We start from the raw sequence: 16,638 nt of genomic DNA on the forward strand, positions 1-16,638 counted from the left end.
GATTAGATTTATCTTTTAGAAAGATCATTCTAGCAGAGGTATGGGAGATGGATTAAATAGGGAGCTAGTGGAGTAAGGAAAATCATCTCAGAGTCTACCACAAAAGACTGAGGAGAAATGTAATGACCAGAAATAAGACAAGAGTGCTGGGAATAGAGAGGAAGAAGAGTGAGCTTTTGAGATATTTAATATGTACAATGGCTAAGCCTAAGACCAAGCATATTTGTGTTTGTGGGAGAGGGAAGGGATGAGAAAAATAAAGGAACACAGAGAAATTGGCAGGTTTCACCTTAGGTAACTAAGTGAATATTAATGCCCTTTTATTAAGAACAAAATACAGTAGAAGCAACAAGTTGGAAGGCAAATATTTTAAAGTATAAGTTTAAAAAGGCAAAATACTGCTTCAGGAAGGAAGGTGTAGTGTTCAGTAACATATGTCATAAACTATCCACTAGGAAAGACAATGCAACTATACCTTTGGATTTTCCACTAGAAAATGATTAGGAAACTTGGTAACAGTATTTTTATTGTGTGACAGGGCTTTACAATATTAATGTGAAAAATGAATAGGAAATTATGCAAACAAAGTAGGTAAAGGGGTCAAGAGACTCTAAGGAGTGTTTTGTTGTTTTCTAGGATGTGGAAGTTTTAAGCATGTATATTTGCTGAAGGAAAAGAATCAATAGGGTGGAGAAGGCCATGGTTCAGGAGGGAAGGGAAATGAGGATGTGAGGTCAACAGAGAGCTGGAATAAGTTGAGATCCAAAGCATTTTGGAGGGTTTAGCCAGGTCCTTTGAGTTTAGAGGAAAGGAAAAAGGACAGATGTGAATACAGTTACATTGGTTGTCTGGAGAGGAGGTCAAGAAATATATGCTTACTGGTTTCTCTCTTTTTCCTGTTGGGTCATCATTAAAAGCATGAGGCAAGAAATTTGAGGAGGATCATAAAGATTTGAGATCACCACTATGGAGAAAGGGCAAGAATAATATTTATTAATAGAAATATGTATTAATAGTCGAATTGGTGAACAGCATTAGGGCTCAGCTCAAGGTGCAGAACATGGATTGGGAATAGTTTTGTCATTTTCTCCAGCAGTGCTCAGCAGTCTATAAAAAGAATAAGAATAAAAGCATAGGTATACTTTTATAAGTCTAAACATTAAGAAGTGAACTTTTTCAGGAATCTCATTTCATGGTGAGAAGAGCAGAAAGCCTAAGTCACATGACTCTTTGATCCCATTGCTTCTGCTGCTGATAATAACTTTAAATATTACTTATAGTAGTGAGAAGCATTTCCCCAGGGAGGGTCTAAAAGTTTCTACCAATCCAGTACACAAAGTTGTCTCAAAGATGCATGATGTGGGCTTCCCTGGTGGCGCAGTGGTTGAGAGCCCGCCTGCCGATGCAGGGGACACGGGTTCGTGCCCCAGTCCGGGAAGATCCCACATGCCGCGGAGTGGCTGGGCCCGTGAGCCATGGCCGCTGAGCCTGCGTGTCCAGAGCCTGTGCTCCGCAACGGGAGAGGCCACAACAATGAGAGGCCCGTGTGCCGCAAAAAAAAAAAAAAAGATGCATGATGTGACAAACAACCCAATCAAAAAATGAGCCGAAGACCTAAATAGACATTTCTCCAAAGAAGACATACAGGTGGCCAACAGGTGCATGAAAAGATGCTCAATTTCACTAATTATCAGAGAAATGCAAATGAAAACTACAATGAGGTATCACCTCACACCAGTCGGAATGACCACCATTAAAAAACCCGCAAACCATAAATGCTGGAGAGGATGTGGAGAAAAGGGAACCCTCCTACACTGTTAGTGGGAATGTAAATTGGTGCGGGCACTATGGAGAACAGTATGGAGGTTCTTTTCAAAACTAAAAATAATGTTACCATATGATCCAGCAATCCCACTCCTGGGAATATATACAGTGAAAACTCTAATTCAAAAAGATACATGCACAGCAATGTTCATAGCAGCACTATTTACGATAGCCAAGACATGAAAGCAGCCTAAATGTCCACAGACAGATGAATGGATAAAGAAGATATGGTATATATACACAATGAAATAGTACTCAGCCATAAAAAAGAATGAAATAATGCAATTTGCAGCAACATGGATGGACCTAGAGATTACCATACTAAGTGAAGTAAGTCAGACAGAGAAAGACAAATATCATATGATATCACTTATATGTGGAAACTTAAAAAATGATACCAATGAACTTATTTACAAAATAGAAACAAACTCACAGACATAGAAAGCGAACTTATGGTTACCAAAGGGGATAGTGGGAGAGGGGGAGAGATAAATTAGGAGTTTGGGATTAACAGATACACACTACTATATATAAAACAGATAAACAACAAGGTCTTATTGTATGGCACAGGGAATTGTATTCAATATCTTGTAATAACCTATAATGAAAAAGAATGTATAACTGAATCACTTTGCTGTACACCTGAAACTAACACAACATTGTAAATCAACTATACTTCAGTTTTTAAAAAAATGCATGATGTGTTTCTTTTAAATTCCCATTGCAGGCTTTTACCACCACCACAGCACGTGCTCTGACAGCAGCAGCTTCATAGAAGAGCCTAACTCCCACCTCCTCTTGCAGGAGGCTGTATGGCCTCCAATATCCAGCTCCTGCTCTCTGGCCCTACAGACTCCTAATCTCAGTAGGGGAAAAGCAGCATGGTACACTGGACAGAAGACCAGAGTAAGAGACTTGGAATCTCCATCCTGATGCTATCATGAACAGCATGCAAAGAGACAGACCATAGGCAGTCACTTCATTTCTCTTTGGTTTTTCTACTCTGTGGGTATTAGAATACATGATCTACATGATAGGGACAGTGGTAACCTGGACAAATACTTAATTTTCGCTCAAGCTTTGACACTGCCTAGGACAGTTAGAAGATTTAAGGATGATCACATTTGAGGAACAAGGGTTGCTACTGGAATACTCTAAAAGGGCTCAAGCTAAATGAGGAAGCACAAATCCCACTTTCAGGCCCTGAAACCTTGGTGCAGCCTACAGTAGGATTCCCTCTGAGCCTCTATTCATCCCTCTGTGCTCCCAATTAAATTCCAGGAAGTCTTCCACCATACCACTGTCCTGTTTTTCTTCTTGAGGCCTCATCCAAGGAGATACGCTTGGAGCCTCCCCACTAAAACCATTTTCTCCCTGTATCCTAAATTTTGGATCTTCATAGGAAAAGAGATGAGCGGGATTCAGAATCCCTCCTCTTGGCCATTGCAAAAAATTCGCAGTATTTTCTGCTGGCAGAAAACAATACAAATAAAAATACGTTTTTAAACCTTGGAATTTTTTTTTTTTTTTGGTACGCGGGCCTCTCACTGCTGTGGCCTCTCCTGCTGCAGAGCACAGGCTCCAGATGCGCAGGCCCAGCGGCCATGGCTCACGGGCCCAGCCGCTCTGCGGCACGTGGTATCCTCCTGGACCGGGGCACGAACCCGCATCCCCTGCATCGGCAGGCGAACTCTCAACCACTGCGCCACCAGGGAAGCCCAACCTTGGCATATTTTAAAAAGAATAAGCAGTTGTGGTTTGTGTCAGAAGGAAAATGTTTTGTCAATAAACAGAGCTTGAACACTGACAGGACTCTACCAGGCCATATGTGGTATAGAGCATTTTAGATACATTCCTTCTCGAAGAAAATTCTAGTAGGGTGGGAGAGGTCACACACACGCACGCGCGCACGCTTACAGTAATGTATTACTTGGTTGCCTAATACACTGCAAGATAGTGTATGGTAGACAATTAGAATATTGCCTACCATACCAGTAAACAAAGGATGTCACAGTCATCAGTGACTGCAGCCCTTCAACGTGAGTCGGTGAGCCCTGAGGAAACTCAGGATATGAAAACACAGGATACCGGCCCCAGAGAGCTGAGGTGCATATCAAAGGAATGATTTCAGTGAGCCACATTCCTGCATCTTCTCATACATAGAAAAGCGTGAAATTCCTTAACTTGACATATCTGGTTTTCTTTCATTAATAGTAATCTTTTGATGTTCCCGACTACCTGCGCTCTGTTACAAAACTCCTGTGTATCCTAGCTCCCCTCCCTGGCCTCCTCAGAGCGGTACTCTCAGGATTACTTGAGATTCTGCCTCCCAGGCTTGAAGTCCTAAAAATTCTCGCCAAATAAAACAAAGCTCTCAGGGCTTCCCTGGTGGCGCAGTGGTGAAGGATCCGCCTGCCAATGCAGGAGACATGGGTTTGAGCCCTGGTCCCGGAAGATTCCCACATGCCGCGGAGCAACTAAGCCTGTGCGCCACAACTACTGAGGCTGTGTGTCACAACTACTGAAGCCCGTGTGCCTAGAGCCCATGCTCCTCAACAAGAGAAGCCGCCGTAATGAGAAGCCCGCGCACTGCAACAAAGAGTAGCCCCTGCTCACTGCAACTAAAGAAAAGCCCAGGTGCAGCAACAAAGACCCAATGCAGCCAAAAGTAAATAAATAAATATATTTTTTAAAAAAACAGCTCTCAACTCTTAGGTTGTGAATAATTTTTTAGTCAACAATAGCAAAGATCAGGAGAAAGGGATTAGACAGAAAGGATAACCATGAGTGTTAAAGATAAAAAAAATCATACCAGATATTACGAGCAAACAGAACTCTATTTTATTTTGATAGTACTGCCAGTCATAGAGCATAGACCAGTCTGGTTGCCTAGCTAGGTGGAAACAAAGGGCTGGAGAGTTTTTAAGAGCTGTAGTGGAAGGCTTCTTAGACCATCTCTGTTTGCTAATTGTCCTTACCCAAAGGAAAAGTAAACTTTCTGGTATCTTCTTGACAGGAGGTAGTTTTGCAACTTGGAACTAGCTCTCCTCCCCCTACCCCTAAGTTAGGCTCCTACCCTTCCACAGAAACTGGGGAAACTTATCCATTCTTTTTTAGATTCTTTTGCCAATAGGCCATTACAGGGTATTGACTAGAGTTCCCTGTGCTATACAGTAGGTCCTTATTAGTTATCTATTCTATATATAGTAGCGTGTATATGTCAATCCCAATCTCCCAATTTATCCCTCCCCATCCTTTCTCCTCCACTGGTAAGCATAAGTTTGTTTTCTACATCTGTGACTCTATTTCTGTTTTGTAAATAAGTTCATTTGTATCATTTTTTTAGATTCTACATATAAGCAATATCATATGATATTTATCTTTTTCTGTCTGACTTACTTCACTCAGTGTGACAATATCTAGGTCCATCCATGTTGCTGCAAATGGCATTATTTCGTTCTTTTTTATGACTGAGCAATATTCCATTTATGTGTGTGTGTGTGTGTGTGTGTGTGTGTATACACACACACACAATGGAATATATATATATATATACCACATCTTCTTTATCCATCCCTCTGTTGATGGACATTTAGGTTGCTTCCATGTCCTGGCTATTGTAAATAGTGCTGCAGTGAACACTGGGGTGCATGCATCTTTTCGAATTATGGTTTTCTACAGATATATGCCCAGGAGTGGGACTGCTGGATCATATGGTAGTTCTATTTTTAGTTTTTTAAGGAACCTCCATACTGTTCTTCATAGTGGCTTTACCAATTTACATTCCCACCAACAGTGTAGGAGGGTTCCCTTTTCTCCACACCCTCTCCAGCATTTGTTATTTGTAGACTTTTTGATGATGGCCATTCTGACTGATGTGAGGTGACACCTCATTGTGGTTTTGATTTGCATTTCTCTAATAATTAGCAGTGATGAGCATCTTTTCATGTGCTTCTTGGCCATCTGTATGTCTTCTTTGGAGAAATGTCTGTTTAGATCTTCTGCCCATGTTTTGATTGGGTTGTTTGTTTTTTGACATTGAGCTGCGTGAGTTGTTGGTATATTTTGGAGATTAATCCCTAACACCCTTTCAATGCTGATTTCTCTCTGCCACAACTACTCCCACCTCACCCCCATTGCCCTCACTGCCATCCTGGGTCACCTAGGAAACCCTGTGAAAGGAGAGGAGCCAGTCTGGGATGTAGGACACCCACAAGAAGCAGGCTGCTCATACTTGCAGCCCCACAAGGCAAAGTGACAGGTGTCCATGTACAAATTGCGGTTTCTAAGTGAATCCTAAGTATAGGCTGGGGAAAGACAGGGTCATTACAGGGAGCTGGTTCAAAGGAAAGTAATGTGGGTGGAAAAGGCTATAGGAGATGGCTTTTCCAGACTACATGAAGGCCTCTGGAGGCTGCTGGGTGGAAGAGTGGGGAGAGGGACCATTGGAATGGGGATAGAGGGACCATTGGAATGGGGATAGAGGGACCAGAGGTCCTTAGCTGGTTTGGAGAGGGTATAAGTTTTCAGAGTTGCCAAAATCTGAGGATTGGGCGGGTATTTCAAGTTATCCCTTCCCAGGTATCTGGCTCTACTTAGATTCACAGCTCCAGAGTGCAACAAGGATATAAACCCTACTTGGGGCCCCAAATATGAAAGCCTATACCCTCATCATTCACTAGCCAGCTGTATGATTTAGGCATGGTGTTTAACCTCCCTAAGTTCTCAACTGTAAAGTAAAGTTACTGAGGACTGTCCTGTCTAGTATACTGGATTGGAATAAGCAAAGTAATGGTATAAAAGTGCTTTTAGCACAGCAATGTTTATTCTAGGAAGGATTCTAATGAGACAGAAAGCGCTGACTCACAGCATCAGAATGTCAGTAAAGTGAGGGGTAGGTTTAGAATCTAGACACTCACTAACTGTGTTACTTTATTCATGGCTACTGCAATATGGAGAGAGGCCAGAACTAAGCCTGAACTCAACTCTGCTGAAGCAGGAGTGATAGTTTTTAAGGGTGAGAGTGAGCTAATGGAAAAGCACCAAGGACCTTAGGAGGTGGCCATAGGCCATCTGTATTTGCTAACTGGCTTTATCCAAAGGAAAAATCTCTCTCATATCTTTGTGACAGGAGACAGTTTTTCAACTTAGGGCTAGACACCTATGATGTTAGGCGCCTACCCTCCCACAGAAACTGGGATATAAAGGTGCTAATTCTCTTTCGAAGATTACATTCCAAAGAGATAGCTCCCAGGTCCCTGTAAAAGACAGTCCTGAGTTGTAGAACTGGGAAGAGACTTGGAGATTTCTGTTTCAAAGGGGTAGAGGAATAATTTACAATGGCAAAGGGTTTTTTTTCTTTTCTTTTTCTTTTCTTTTTTTTTGCTGTGGTGGGATTTTATTTTCTTATTATGTTTTTCTTTTTTTTTACTTTTTATTTATTTATTTTTTAAACATCTTTATTGGAGTATAATTGCTTTACAATGGTGTGTTAGTTTCTGCTTTATAACAAAGTGAATCAGTTTTACATAAACATATGTCCCCATACCTCTTCCCTCTTGTGTCTCCCTCCCTCCCACGTTTTTTACTTTTTAAAATTGAAGTATAGTTGATTTACAATGTTGTGTTAGTTTCAGGTGTACAGCATAACGGTTCAGTTATTTATATATATATATATATATATATATATATACATTCTTTATATATATTTCAGATTCTTTTCCATTATATGTTATTGCAAAATATAGAATGTAGTTCCCTGTACTGTACAGTAGGTCTTTGTTGGTTATCTATTTTATGTATAGTAGTGTGTATAGGTTAATCCCAAACTCCTAATTTATCCCTCTCTCCCTCCATTTGGTAACCATAAGTTTGTTTTCTGTGTCTGTGAGTCTATTTCTATTTTGTAATCCATTCATCTGTCCATGGACATTTAGGTTGCTTTCATGTCTTGGCTATCGTAAATATAGTGCTGATATGAACATTGGGGAGCATGTTTCTTTTTGAATTAGAGTTTTCATCTTTTCCGGATATATGCCCAGGAGTGGGATTGCTGGATCATACGGCAACTTATTTTTAGTTTTTTAAGGAGCCTCCATACTGTTTTCCACAGTGGCTGCACCAATTTCATTCCCACCAACAGTGTAGGAGGGTTCCCTATTCTCCACACCCTCTCCAGCATTTATTGTTTGTAGACTTTTTGATGATGGCCATTCTGACCAGTGTGATTTGATACCTCATTGTAGTTTTGATTTGCATTTCTCTAATAATTAGCGATGTTGAGCATCTTTTCATATCCCTCTTGGCCATCTGTATGTCTTCTTTAGAGAAATGTCTATTTAGGTCTTCCGCCCATTTTTTGACTGGGTTGTTTGTTTTTTTGATATTGGGCTGCATGAGCTGTTTGTATACTTTGGAGATGAATCCTCTGAAGGTCGCATCATTTGCAAATATTTTCTCCCAGTCTGTAGGTTGTCTTTTTGCTTTGCTTATGGTTTCCTTTGCTGTGGAAAAAAATAAGTTTGATTAAGTCCAATTTGTTTATTTTTGCTTTTTATTCTTTTGCCTTGGGAGACAGACCTAAGAAAATGTTGGTACAATTTATGTCAGAGAATGTTTTGCCTTTGTTCTCTTCTAGGAATTTTATGGTGCCATGTCTTATATTTAAGTCTTTAAGCCTACAATGGCAAGTTTTCAAAAAAAAAAATGCTCTAAGAAAATGGAGATCAGGAGCCTAGAATGAAGAAGAAGCCTGCCTAAAGCTCTGTTAAGTTGAAGGGAACATTAAGGCCATCTTGTTCAATACTAATTAGAATAATATTTACTCTGGAAGCTTGCTGTGAGCATCAAATGAGTTATTTTCTGGAAGAGCAGAGCAGAGTGCCTGGCACTTATTAATCATGAGAGAAGGGTTTGAAATTATTATTATTTATTTTTTTTTTTTTGCGGTACGCGGGCCTCTCACTGTTGTGGCCCCTCCCGTTGCAGAGCACAGGCTCCGGACGCGCAGGCTCAGCGGCCATGGCTCACGGGCCCAGCCGCTCCGCGGCATGTGGGATATTCCCGGACCCGGGCACGAACCCGTGTCCCCTGTATCGGCAGGCAGACTCTCAACCGCTTCGCCACCAGGGAAGCCCTGAAATTATTAATATTATAAATGATATCTGAGATTTCTTCCATTTCTGAGGTTTGTTAATTCTTTAGGACCTAATGACTTTAATACAGAAAAACGATATTTTTTCATAAAACAACTGTAAGTCTCAATTTCCTGGGCATCAGTTTGTATTCTTAGGCAGTTTTCCAAGGTGAACGTTTAATCTCCAGTCACTTTCCTGCCCTTGCTCAGCACACATTTGCTGCCTATTCTAACACATTGACAGTCCCTAAGGTCTCAAGACTTCACAGTTTTTATAAACCAAACCAAATTAGTGATGTGACTCTTCTAGGGGTGGAGAAGGCTGATGCTTGGTGCTTATTAATATCTAATGCAAAATGACTATTATATTATCTGCTGGTTGGCATGATCATTTTCCCTATACCCACCTCTTTGTTAGTGTGAGGATGGGAATTAATAGCCTGAGGGTATCTAAGGAAGTCCTCTGCTTCATCCATCCTTCCTCAGTCCTGTCTCTACGGGGAAATGTTTCCATAAAGGGCTATAATAGGACACCCGAGCTTGGACAGCAAATGGCTCAAGACAATTCTAATGACACGGTTTTGTAAAGATTTTCTATCCTAAGAAAATTTCTTTCTCAGATGTTTAGTGCATGATAAAGTTACCATTCTTTAATACAACTTTCTCCTTCCATACGTTCCTGTGGCTATACTTGGTCACCAGTAAACAATCATATGCAAGCAGATGATTTCTATGCATGAAAGCAAACAGTAAATCATATATATATATAATAAGGCATTATATTATTTCTTTCCATAAGTTGCAATTTAAGGCACAGCTTGTCTTTTTTTATATCCTATACCACTTCCCAAATGTACCTGTAAATTCAACTTTTATACTATAATCAAAATCAAGGTTACTGTATTTATAGCATTTTAAGAAAAATGCGTTCGGCATTTTTCCCTGTGGCCTCTCATTAGTGAGTCAGGATGCAGTAACCAGTAGTTACTGCATGCAGAAGAAATAGAGGAATGAACACAGGCCTGAGAGTAAGAAATGTTAGCTTGTGCATTGTCATGGCTGTAAACCTGCCTCCTGACCCCGGACAAGTCTCTTTCTCTCTCTCAGCCTCAGAGTCCTCCTCAACTCCCTATTACAGCTGTAGAAGACCCTTTAATCCATATCCCCCTTTCCTGCCATAATTTTTCTCTACAGAACTTACACTACTTCGCATTCTATGTTTACTTCCGTGTTTATTGCCTCTTTTTCCTTAATAGAATGTAAACTCTGTGCAGGAAAACACTTATCTGTTTTGTTCACTAATGTCCTCAGGGCTAGAAAACCACCTGATGCATAAGTGTCACTCTGTTTCTTAAATAGATGAACAAATGAGGAATGAGGAGACCAGATTAGATGATCTCAAATCTTAACCATTGAACCTTTGATTTAGTCATGAGCTATTTCACCATTTGGTTTCATTCCACCTTGTTGCATCCTCATCCTCCCAAATGAACTGTAATAAAATACTTCCACCATCTCATGAACTTAACGATAGCAGCAAAGATTTAGGTTAGATGCAAAGCCTTCCTCATCCATTCAAATAAATTCTATGTTAGCTCTTACACCAGAAATGGCTCCCAATTTGTTCCTTATATAAAATGTATCTCCCAATATATATTAAAACTACTAGAAGACAGGCACTGGGACCTTCTCTTTATCTGTACACCCAAAGGAAGGACGGAAGAAATTTGAAAGTAGGGCTTTAGTGGCTATGTAAAGAAACAGTAGGACGGAAGTCTGGGATTTGTTCCCTCCCCTTGAGGAACTTAATACTTCAGAAGGAAGAAAGAATATTGCTCGACCAGGCAAAAAGTGATCCTGCCTAGATGCAGAGAGATGGGTGAGATGAATTTTCTAAGTTGTCTGTTGCCAAAACTGCCTAAAAATGGATCGGACTATTTCAATCTGTCCAGTGGGCATTAGGATGATGTAGCTGAAGAGAGAGCAGATTGAGTGAGAACTGAGTCATTGCTTACATGCATAAGCCACATTACCTGCAGAGAATGGGGAACAATTGTTCTTCCCTGCTGAAGAATGGGAGGAGAGAAATGAGCTAAGATTTCAGCAGAATGAAGTTAAGACTAAAGCCATGGGGGCACTAACTGTCAGTAATAACCATAAGGCAACATGGCAGTGATGACCGAGCAAGACCGAGCATTTCTGCTTCGGAACTCCTTGCAAACAAAAGCAAACCAAAGTTCTTCAAAGAATTCAAAGGGCTGTGAGCTCAGAAAACTTGCAAGAATTCATGGCAATTGGGAAATGTCCCTTAAAAATCACATATGCTTGTAGGCAGGGTGACGTATTGGAAGTGGAAAGGGATAATTAATCCCAGATGACCAATTTTCCAGGTCTTACCCAAGAAAGAAAATTGGTTCAAACCCCTTGGTCCCTCAATGTGGCTATATCCCTCTTAGAATGCCTATGAAGGAGCTGAAGTATGAGCGTTTTATGGTGCATATGAGGAGCACCGGTTGTTTAAATGTCAAAGGGGGCATATTCAAGAGCCAGGGGTCTTCTGCTGAGACAAGAACTCTGTGTTTGCAGGTGTTGGCAATTAAGAGGGAAGATGGTGACAAGTAGGAAAGAGAAAGCTCAGTTAAGTCTCATTTGAACAAATGCTCAGGCCTCTGTGGTCACACCTACATTCATCCAGAACCTGAAGACATAAGTGATCATTAGTTTCATTGCTAATTTTTACTATTGCTACACATAATAATTAACTATTGCTACTAATACAAAAACATTTTCAAGACAAATACCTCTATCACATGCCAGTCACTGTTCTACAGGCTGATGAGTACTTTTTTAAATGCCTTATGTTTGTGCAACTTCGTTCTAATAGAAATGACTGACTGTATCAAAAACCTCAAATGGTCTAAGGTAATAATGGACATGTACTGTCTCATGTGCCCGAGAATTTAGAGATAGAGCTGTCTTCAGTTGAGGCTTGAGTTTATGGCTCAAATAATGGGACCAAGCAGCTTATTCTTTCCATTTCTTGCCTCTGCTTCTTTGATAATTGTTCTGTTTTCAATTAGATTTGCCTTTCATAATCCAAAAATGGCTGCCACTCAATCCTGGGCTAAATGCTTCCTCAAGTACGTGTCACATGAAGAATAAATCTCTTCCCCCTATTTCCATACAAAAGTTTTTGGCTTCAATCTGAATGGTTCAACTTAGGTCACTTGCCACTCAAAAACTAGGACAACCCAGAAGAAATGGACAAATTCTTAGAAATGTACAATCTCCCAAGACTGAACCAGGAATAAATAGAAAATTTGAACAGACCAATTACCTGTAATGAAATCAAAGAAGTAATTTAAAAACTTCCAACAAACAAAATCCAGGACAAGATGGCTTCACAGGTAAATTCTATCCAACATTTAGAAGAGAGTGAACACCTATATCCTTCTCAAACTATTCCAAAAAATTAGGAATGACTCTAACCAAGGAAGTGAAAGACATACACTCTGAAAACTGTAAGACACTGAAGAAGAATATTGAAGAAAGAATATTGAAGAAAGATAGCCCATATTCATGGATTGGAGGAATATTGTTAAAACGTCCCATCAGTCTATCTAAGGCAACTATGTAATGCAATCTCTATCAAAATACCCATGACAGGGCTTCCCTTGTGGCGCGGTGGTTGAGAGTCCGCCTGCCAATGCAGGGGACGCGGGTTCGTGCCCCGGTCCGGGGAGATCCCACAGGTCGCGGAGTGGCTGGGCCCGTGAGCCATGGCCGCTGAGCCTGCACGTCCTGAGCCTGTGCTCTGCAATGGGAGAGGCCACAACGGTGAGAGGCCCGCGTACCGAAAAAAAAAAAAAAAAATCTTCAGTGACGGAAATCAAATAACCTTAAATAAATATAGGTATATTCTGTTCATGTCATTGAAGAAATAATAATTTAAAATATCCATTTGTCTGTACCTTCACTCTGATCCTAGTCAACATTTCAGAAGGCTTGTTGTTAAAATTAACAAATAGATCGCAAAATGTATATGACAAAGTAAAAATGTCAGGGAACAAAAATAATCTTGAAAAAGAAAAGTTGCAGGAATCACACACCTGATTTCCAAACTTATGCAGCTATATTAATCAGGTCGTTGAGATATTGACATAAAGATAGAAAAATTGGTCAATGGAGTAGAATAAAGAATTATAAAATAGATTCACACATTTACTGTTAATTGGTTTTTGACAAAAATGCTAAGGGTATTCAATAGAAGAAAGGAAATTCTTTCAACAAATTATGCTGAAAAAACACAGAACTACCTATATGATAACAAAAACGTGATTCATATCTCATACCATACACAAAAATCAAAGACGAAATCATAAACACTAAAATTATAAAACATCTAGAATTAAACCAAAGGGTGCATCTATCTAAACTTCGGGAACGCTAACATTTCTTAGATGGAAAATGATAATAATAGGAAAAAGAAAATCGAAAAACTGGATTTCATCAAAAAACATCACGTTTCTTGATCACTTCTGTACATTAAATAGTTCATAGTAACAGTACAGTTCATACCTTGAGAAGAAATACAATCAAGTGGACCAAACTAATGATGGATTGGTTGTTCCACACTTTAATTTTATATACAAGATTAGTCCTTTACAGGATAAGCAAATCCTAGTGTAGCATGAGTGCCCAGTTAATACCCAATACTTACACCCACTTACAGAACCGTGGTGCTAACAATAGAGGTCCAATGTGATCCACTTGCCGGTGTCAGGTCATTTCACCCACAGCCATTATTAATCCAATATTTTCCTGTTAATATTGGATGCGTTTTCTTCATTACATCATTTCTTTTTATTGTCTATCATATCTAAATTCTTCCCAGAGGGCAGGAGCTTAAAACTTTGTTCACTGCTAAATAAGGAACTTTCGACTCTATGCAGTGAAAAGATTTACCCTTGCTTTCTTTCATCGGTGTTTTGGTATCTGCAGAGCCTGCTTGAGACTAACTTCCAAGCAGGAACATTGTTCTCAGTTCAAGAACTTTCATTGGTAATTCAGTCATTTTATGCCCCAGACCACTTGGAATGATGTCAGGGAGGTTCTTTGAGAGCCCTATTTGCCACCACCAAGCAGCAATACAACATGTTTCTGTATGAGTGGGTCACTCCCTGAAATTTCATTCTTAGCACACCCTTAAAAGTAAACTTCCACACTATGAGGGAGCATTTCTTAATGGCCCTCACATATTTGACTGTCTATCTCCCATCATCCAGGGCACAGCCGGAATCCATAGTTACTTATGGCCTCAGAACAGTGTGATGGTCTTCAATAGTGAGGCTACTTTTACCAAATACCATTGAGAAGCTTGCATCTGTTTTTCAAATGGTCTGTAAGAAGAATCTGCATCGGGTAGTTTTCAAATCCAAAACCCAAGAGAACTTTGCAAAGAAATCCTATTTGATTTCTGCCAGGGGGTTAGTCTGCACATATATGGGCAGAAACTTCTAATATATGAACTGTCAGACCCTATGGGCTCATAGAGAAAGCCTGGGGCCCACTCTCAGTAACTCTGTTAAGGATTTCTGCTTAGGGTCCTGCTAAAATTCAGATTTCTACCTGGTGACTTTGTGAGAAGAGGCTAACGGGATTCCTAGGTTAGGAATATGATTTTGCCAAAACAAGAAGAGTCCTACTGGTCTCTGCCCGTCTTGCTTATTAGCATGATCAGAAAAGCATGACTACATGTTGCATAATTTGAGCAATGTCTCTGGTTGCTCCAACACATAATTCCCAGGAATTTCACAAATGGAACAAGGCCTTGAATATTACCTGAAAACCACGACCCTCTAGTTATCATACAAATAGGAAAGGCCTTAATTCTTTAGAGTTCATTCCTCTGAGGAAGCAATTAACATGATATGTACTAATTTGCCCTTAATGGTTATTAATTCCAAATCTTGTTTAAGTAGGTTATGGCAATATGCTAATAGACTCAAATATCTCTGGGGCAATACAGTCAATGTATACAAACTCCAATCTATAAAAATCACATTGTGCCTGGGTGGACTGAGAAACTATTATGGAAAAGAAGGTGTTAGCTAAGTCTATAAGGGTTCACAAATCCCTCTTTGCCTGTCAGTCTTCCTAAATAGTCTTTATAATATTGTTGCCAACCCAGGCCCTTGGACCTTTAATCAATAGAAATACGTTAAGTGGCCAGACTAGAGTTCCAAGCAAGGCTTTATTGGGGTTTATTCTGTAGCACAGGGGAGTAAAAACAAGTAACAGATACCCTTGCCCACTCCCCCAGAGGAGCTACTTGGGTCATTAAAGGAGTAGCAATGGAGCAGGTCCATGTGTTGGTCAGGAAACATAGCTTAGATTGTCTGCCCACCCCCTTGGTGGTGCTGTGTGCAGGGATCATGCATAGTACCCTGCTTTTGCTCCAGGCACCTCAGAAGTGGCATTTGATTGGTGACTTTTTTGTATTTTATTGTTCCCAATTGCCCTAACTACACGTGTCCCTTATAGTTCTTTGTATTCTGTTGCTCCAGGAGACGTTTGTCCAGGTGCAGTTAATCCAGCAAAGGGTCCCAGGTTCCAGGTCCCAGGTCCCAGCCTATCTCAATGTCAGGTATAGCTGAAACAATCAGCGGACACATCTTTTTGACCTTCAATAGTCTCCACTAACTGTTACTAAGTGGAATTATTAAAAAAAAAAAAAAAAAAGATTTAGTAAGCATCAAATTCCAACCTCAGTCACCTCCTTAATCAGACCATTGATATTGTTCTTGAATTTTGCACTGCTTAGTTTACTGATGGTGACAGATCAGGCAATTTTATCTTTTTTTTTTTTTCTTTGCGGTACGCGGGCCTCTCACTGTTGTGGCTTCTCCCGTTGCAGAGCACAGGCTCCGGACGCACAGGCTCAGCGGCCATGGCTCACGGGCCCAGCCGCTCCGCGGCATGTGGGATCTTCCCAGACCGGGACACGAACCCGTGTCCCCTGCATTGACAGGCGGACTCCCAACCACTGCGCCACCAGGGAAACCCGACAGATCAGGCAATTTTAAAGGCTCCCATTAACCAAGCCTCTGAGAACTGGGCAAATTTGAATCCAGCAAATGTCCAAAGTGAGAAGGACAAAAGTATCACACCTTGCTCTTATATAATGTTCATCTCAATTATACATTCAGGTATCAAATCTCTCCAGCCAAAACCCACCAGAAACACAGCTATAGTTCAGGTGGGTTGGGTTTAGTACTCATTGCAGTGGGGAGTACGTAAACCATGGGGAATTTCAGAGAGGTGCCTTAGTCCAAGGGTGTTAGAAAGGACTTATAGAGGGTGTGGGCCTGTATGAGGTGATTTGGGGGAGCGGGGAGGGGTAGGGAAACAGGCCTCTGCTTTGGATTGGCGACTCTAAGGGGGGCATGAATAATTCTGTCACTGGGTATCTTAACAAACGGTATCTAGAAGGAGAAGAGACTAGAGTGAGGCTAAAGCTGTAATACATAATGAACTCATTATCGAGGAGAGGGTGATATTTAGTATTTCGTGGTTTGCACAGTGCACTTGTTTTTGTCTGTACTGAAACAAAATTATGAATTTGTCAAAATTATGGAAGTCACTGTGTGCCCTTCTCTGATGTTGGTGTTTTGTGAGAT

At 40.5% G+C, this 16,638-nt stretch overlaps 1 protein-coding gene across 3 annotated transcripts in view; it reads left to right on the top strand.

The window, feature by feature from the left end:
* The window catches only part of TESPA1 (thymocyte expressed, positive selection associated 1), a 75,122-nt gene that overhangs the window by 39,154 nt on the left and 19,330 nt on the right, over positions 1-16,638 (top strand). For 2 of the 3 annotated variants that reach the window (XM_024736455.1, XM_024736454.1), the window contains exon 11: positions 2,552-2,730. In XM_024736455.1, the coding sequence (XP_024592223.1) occupies positions 2,552-2,730 (179 nt within the window). Of the gene's footprint in view, positions 1-2,551; positions 3,416-16,638 lie in introns of those variants that run through there. The other variant, XM_024736453.1, reaches the window with a different exon arrangement.

The sequence above is a fragment of the Neophocaena asiaeorientalis genome, unplaced genomic scaffold, assembly GCF_003031525.2.
Source record: "Neophocaena asiaeorientalis asiaeorientalis breed wild unplaced genomic scaffold, Neophocaena_asiaeorientalis_V1.1 scaffold134, whole genome shotgun sequence".
Taxonomy (NCBI): Eukaryota; Metazoa; Chordata; class Mammalia; order Artiodactyla; family Phocoenidae; genus Neophocaena; species Neophocaena asiaeorientalis.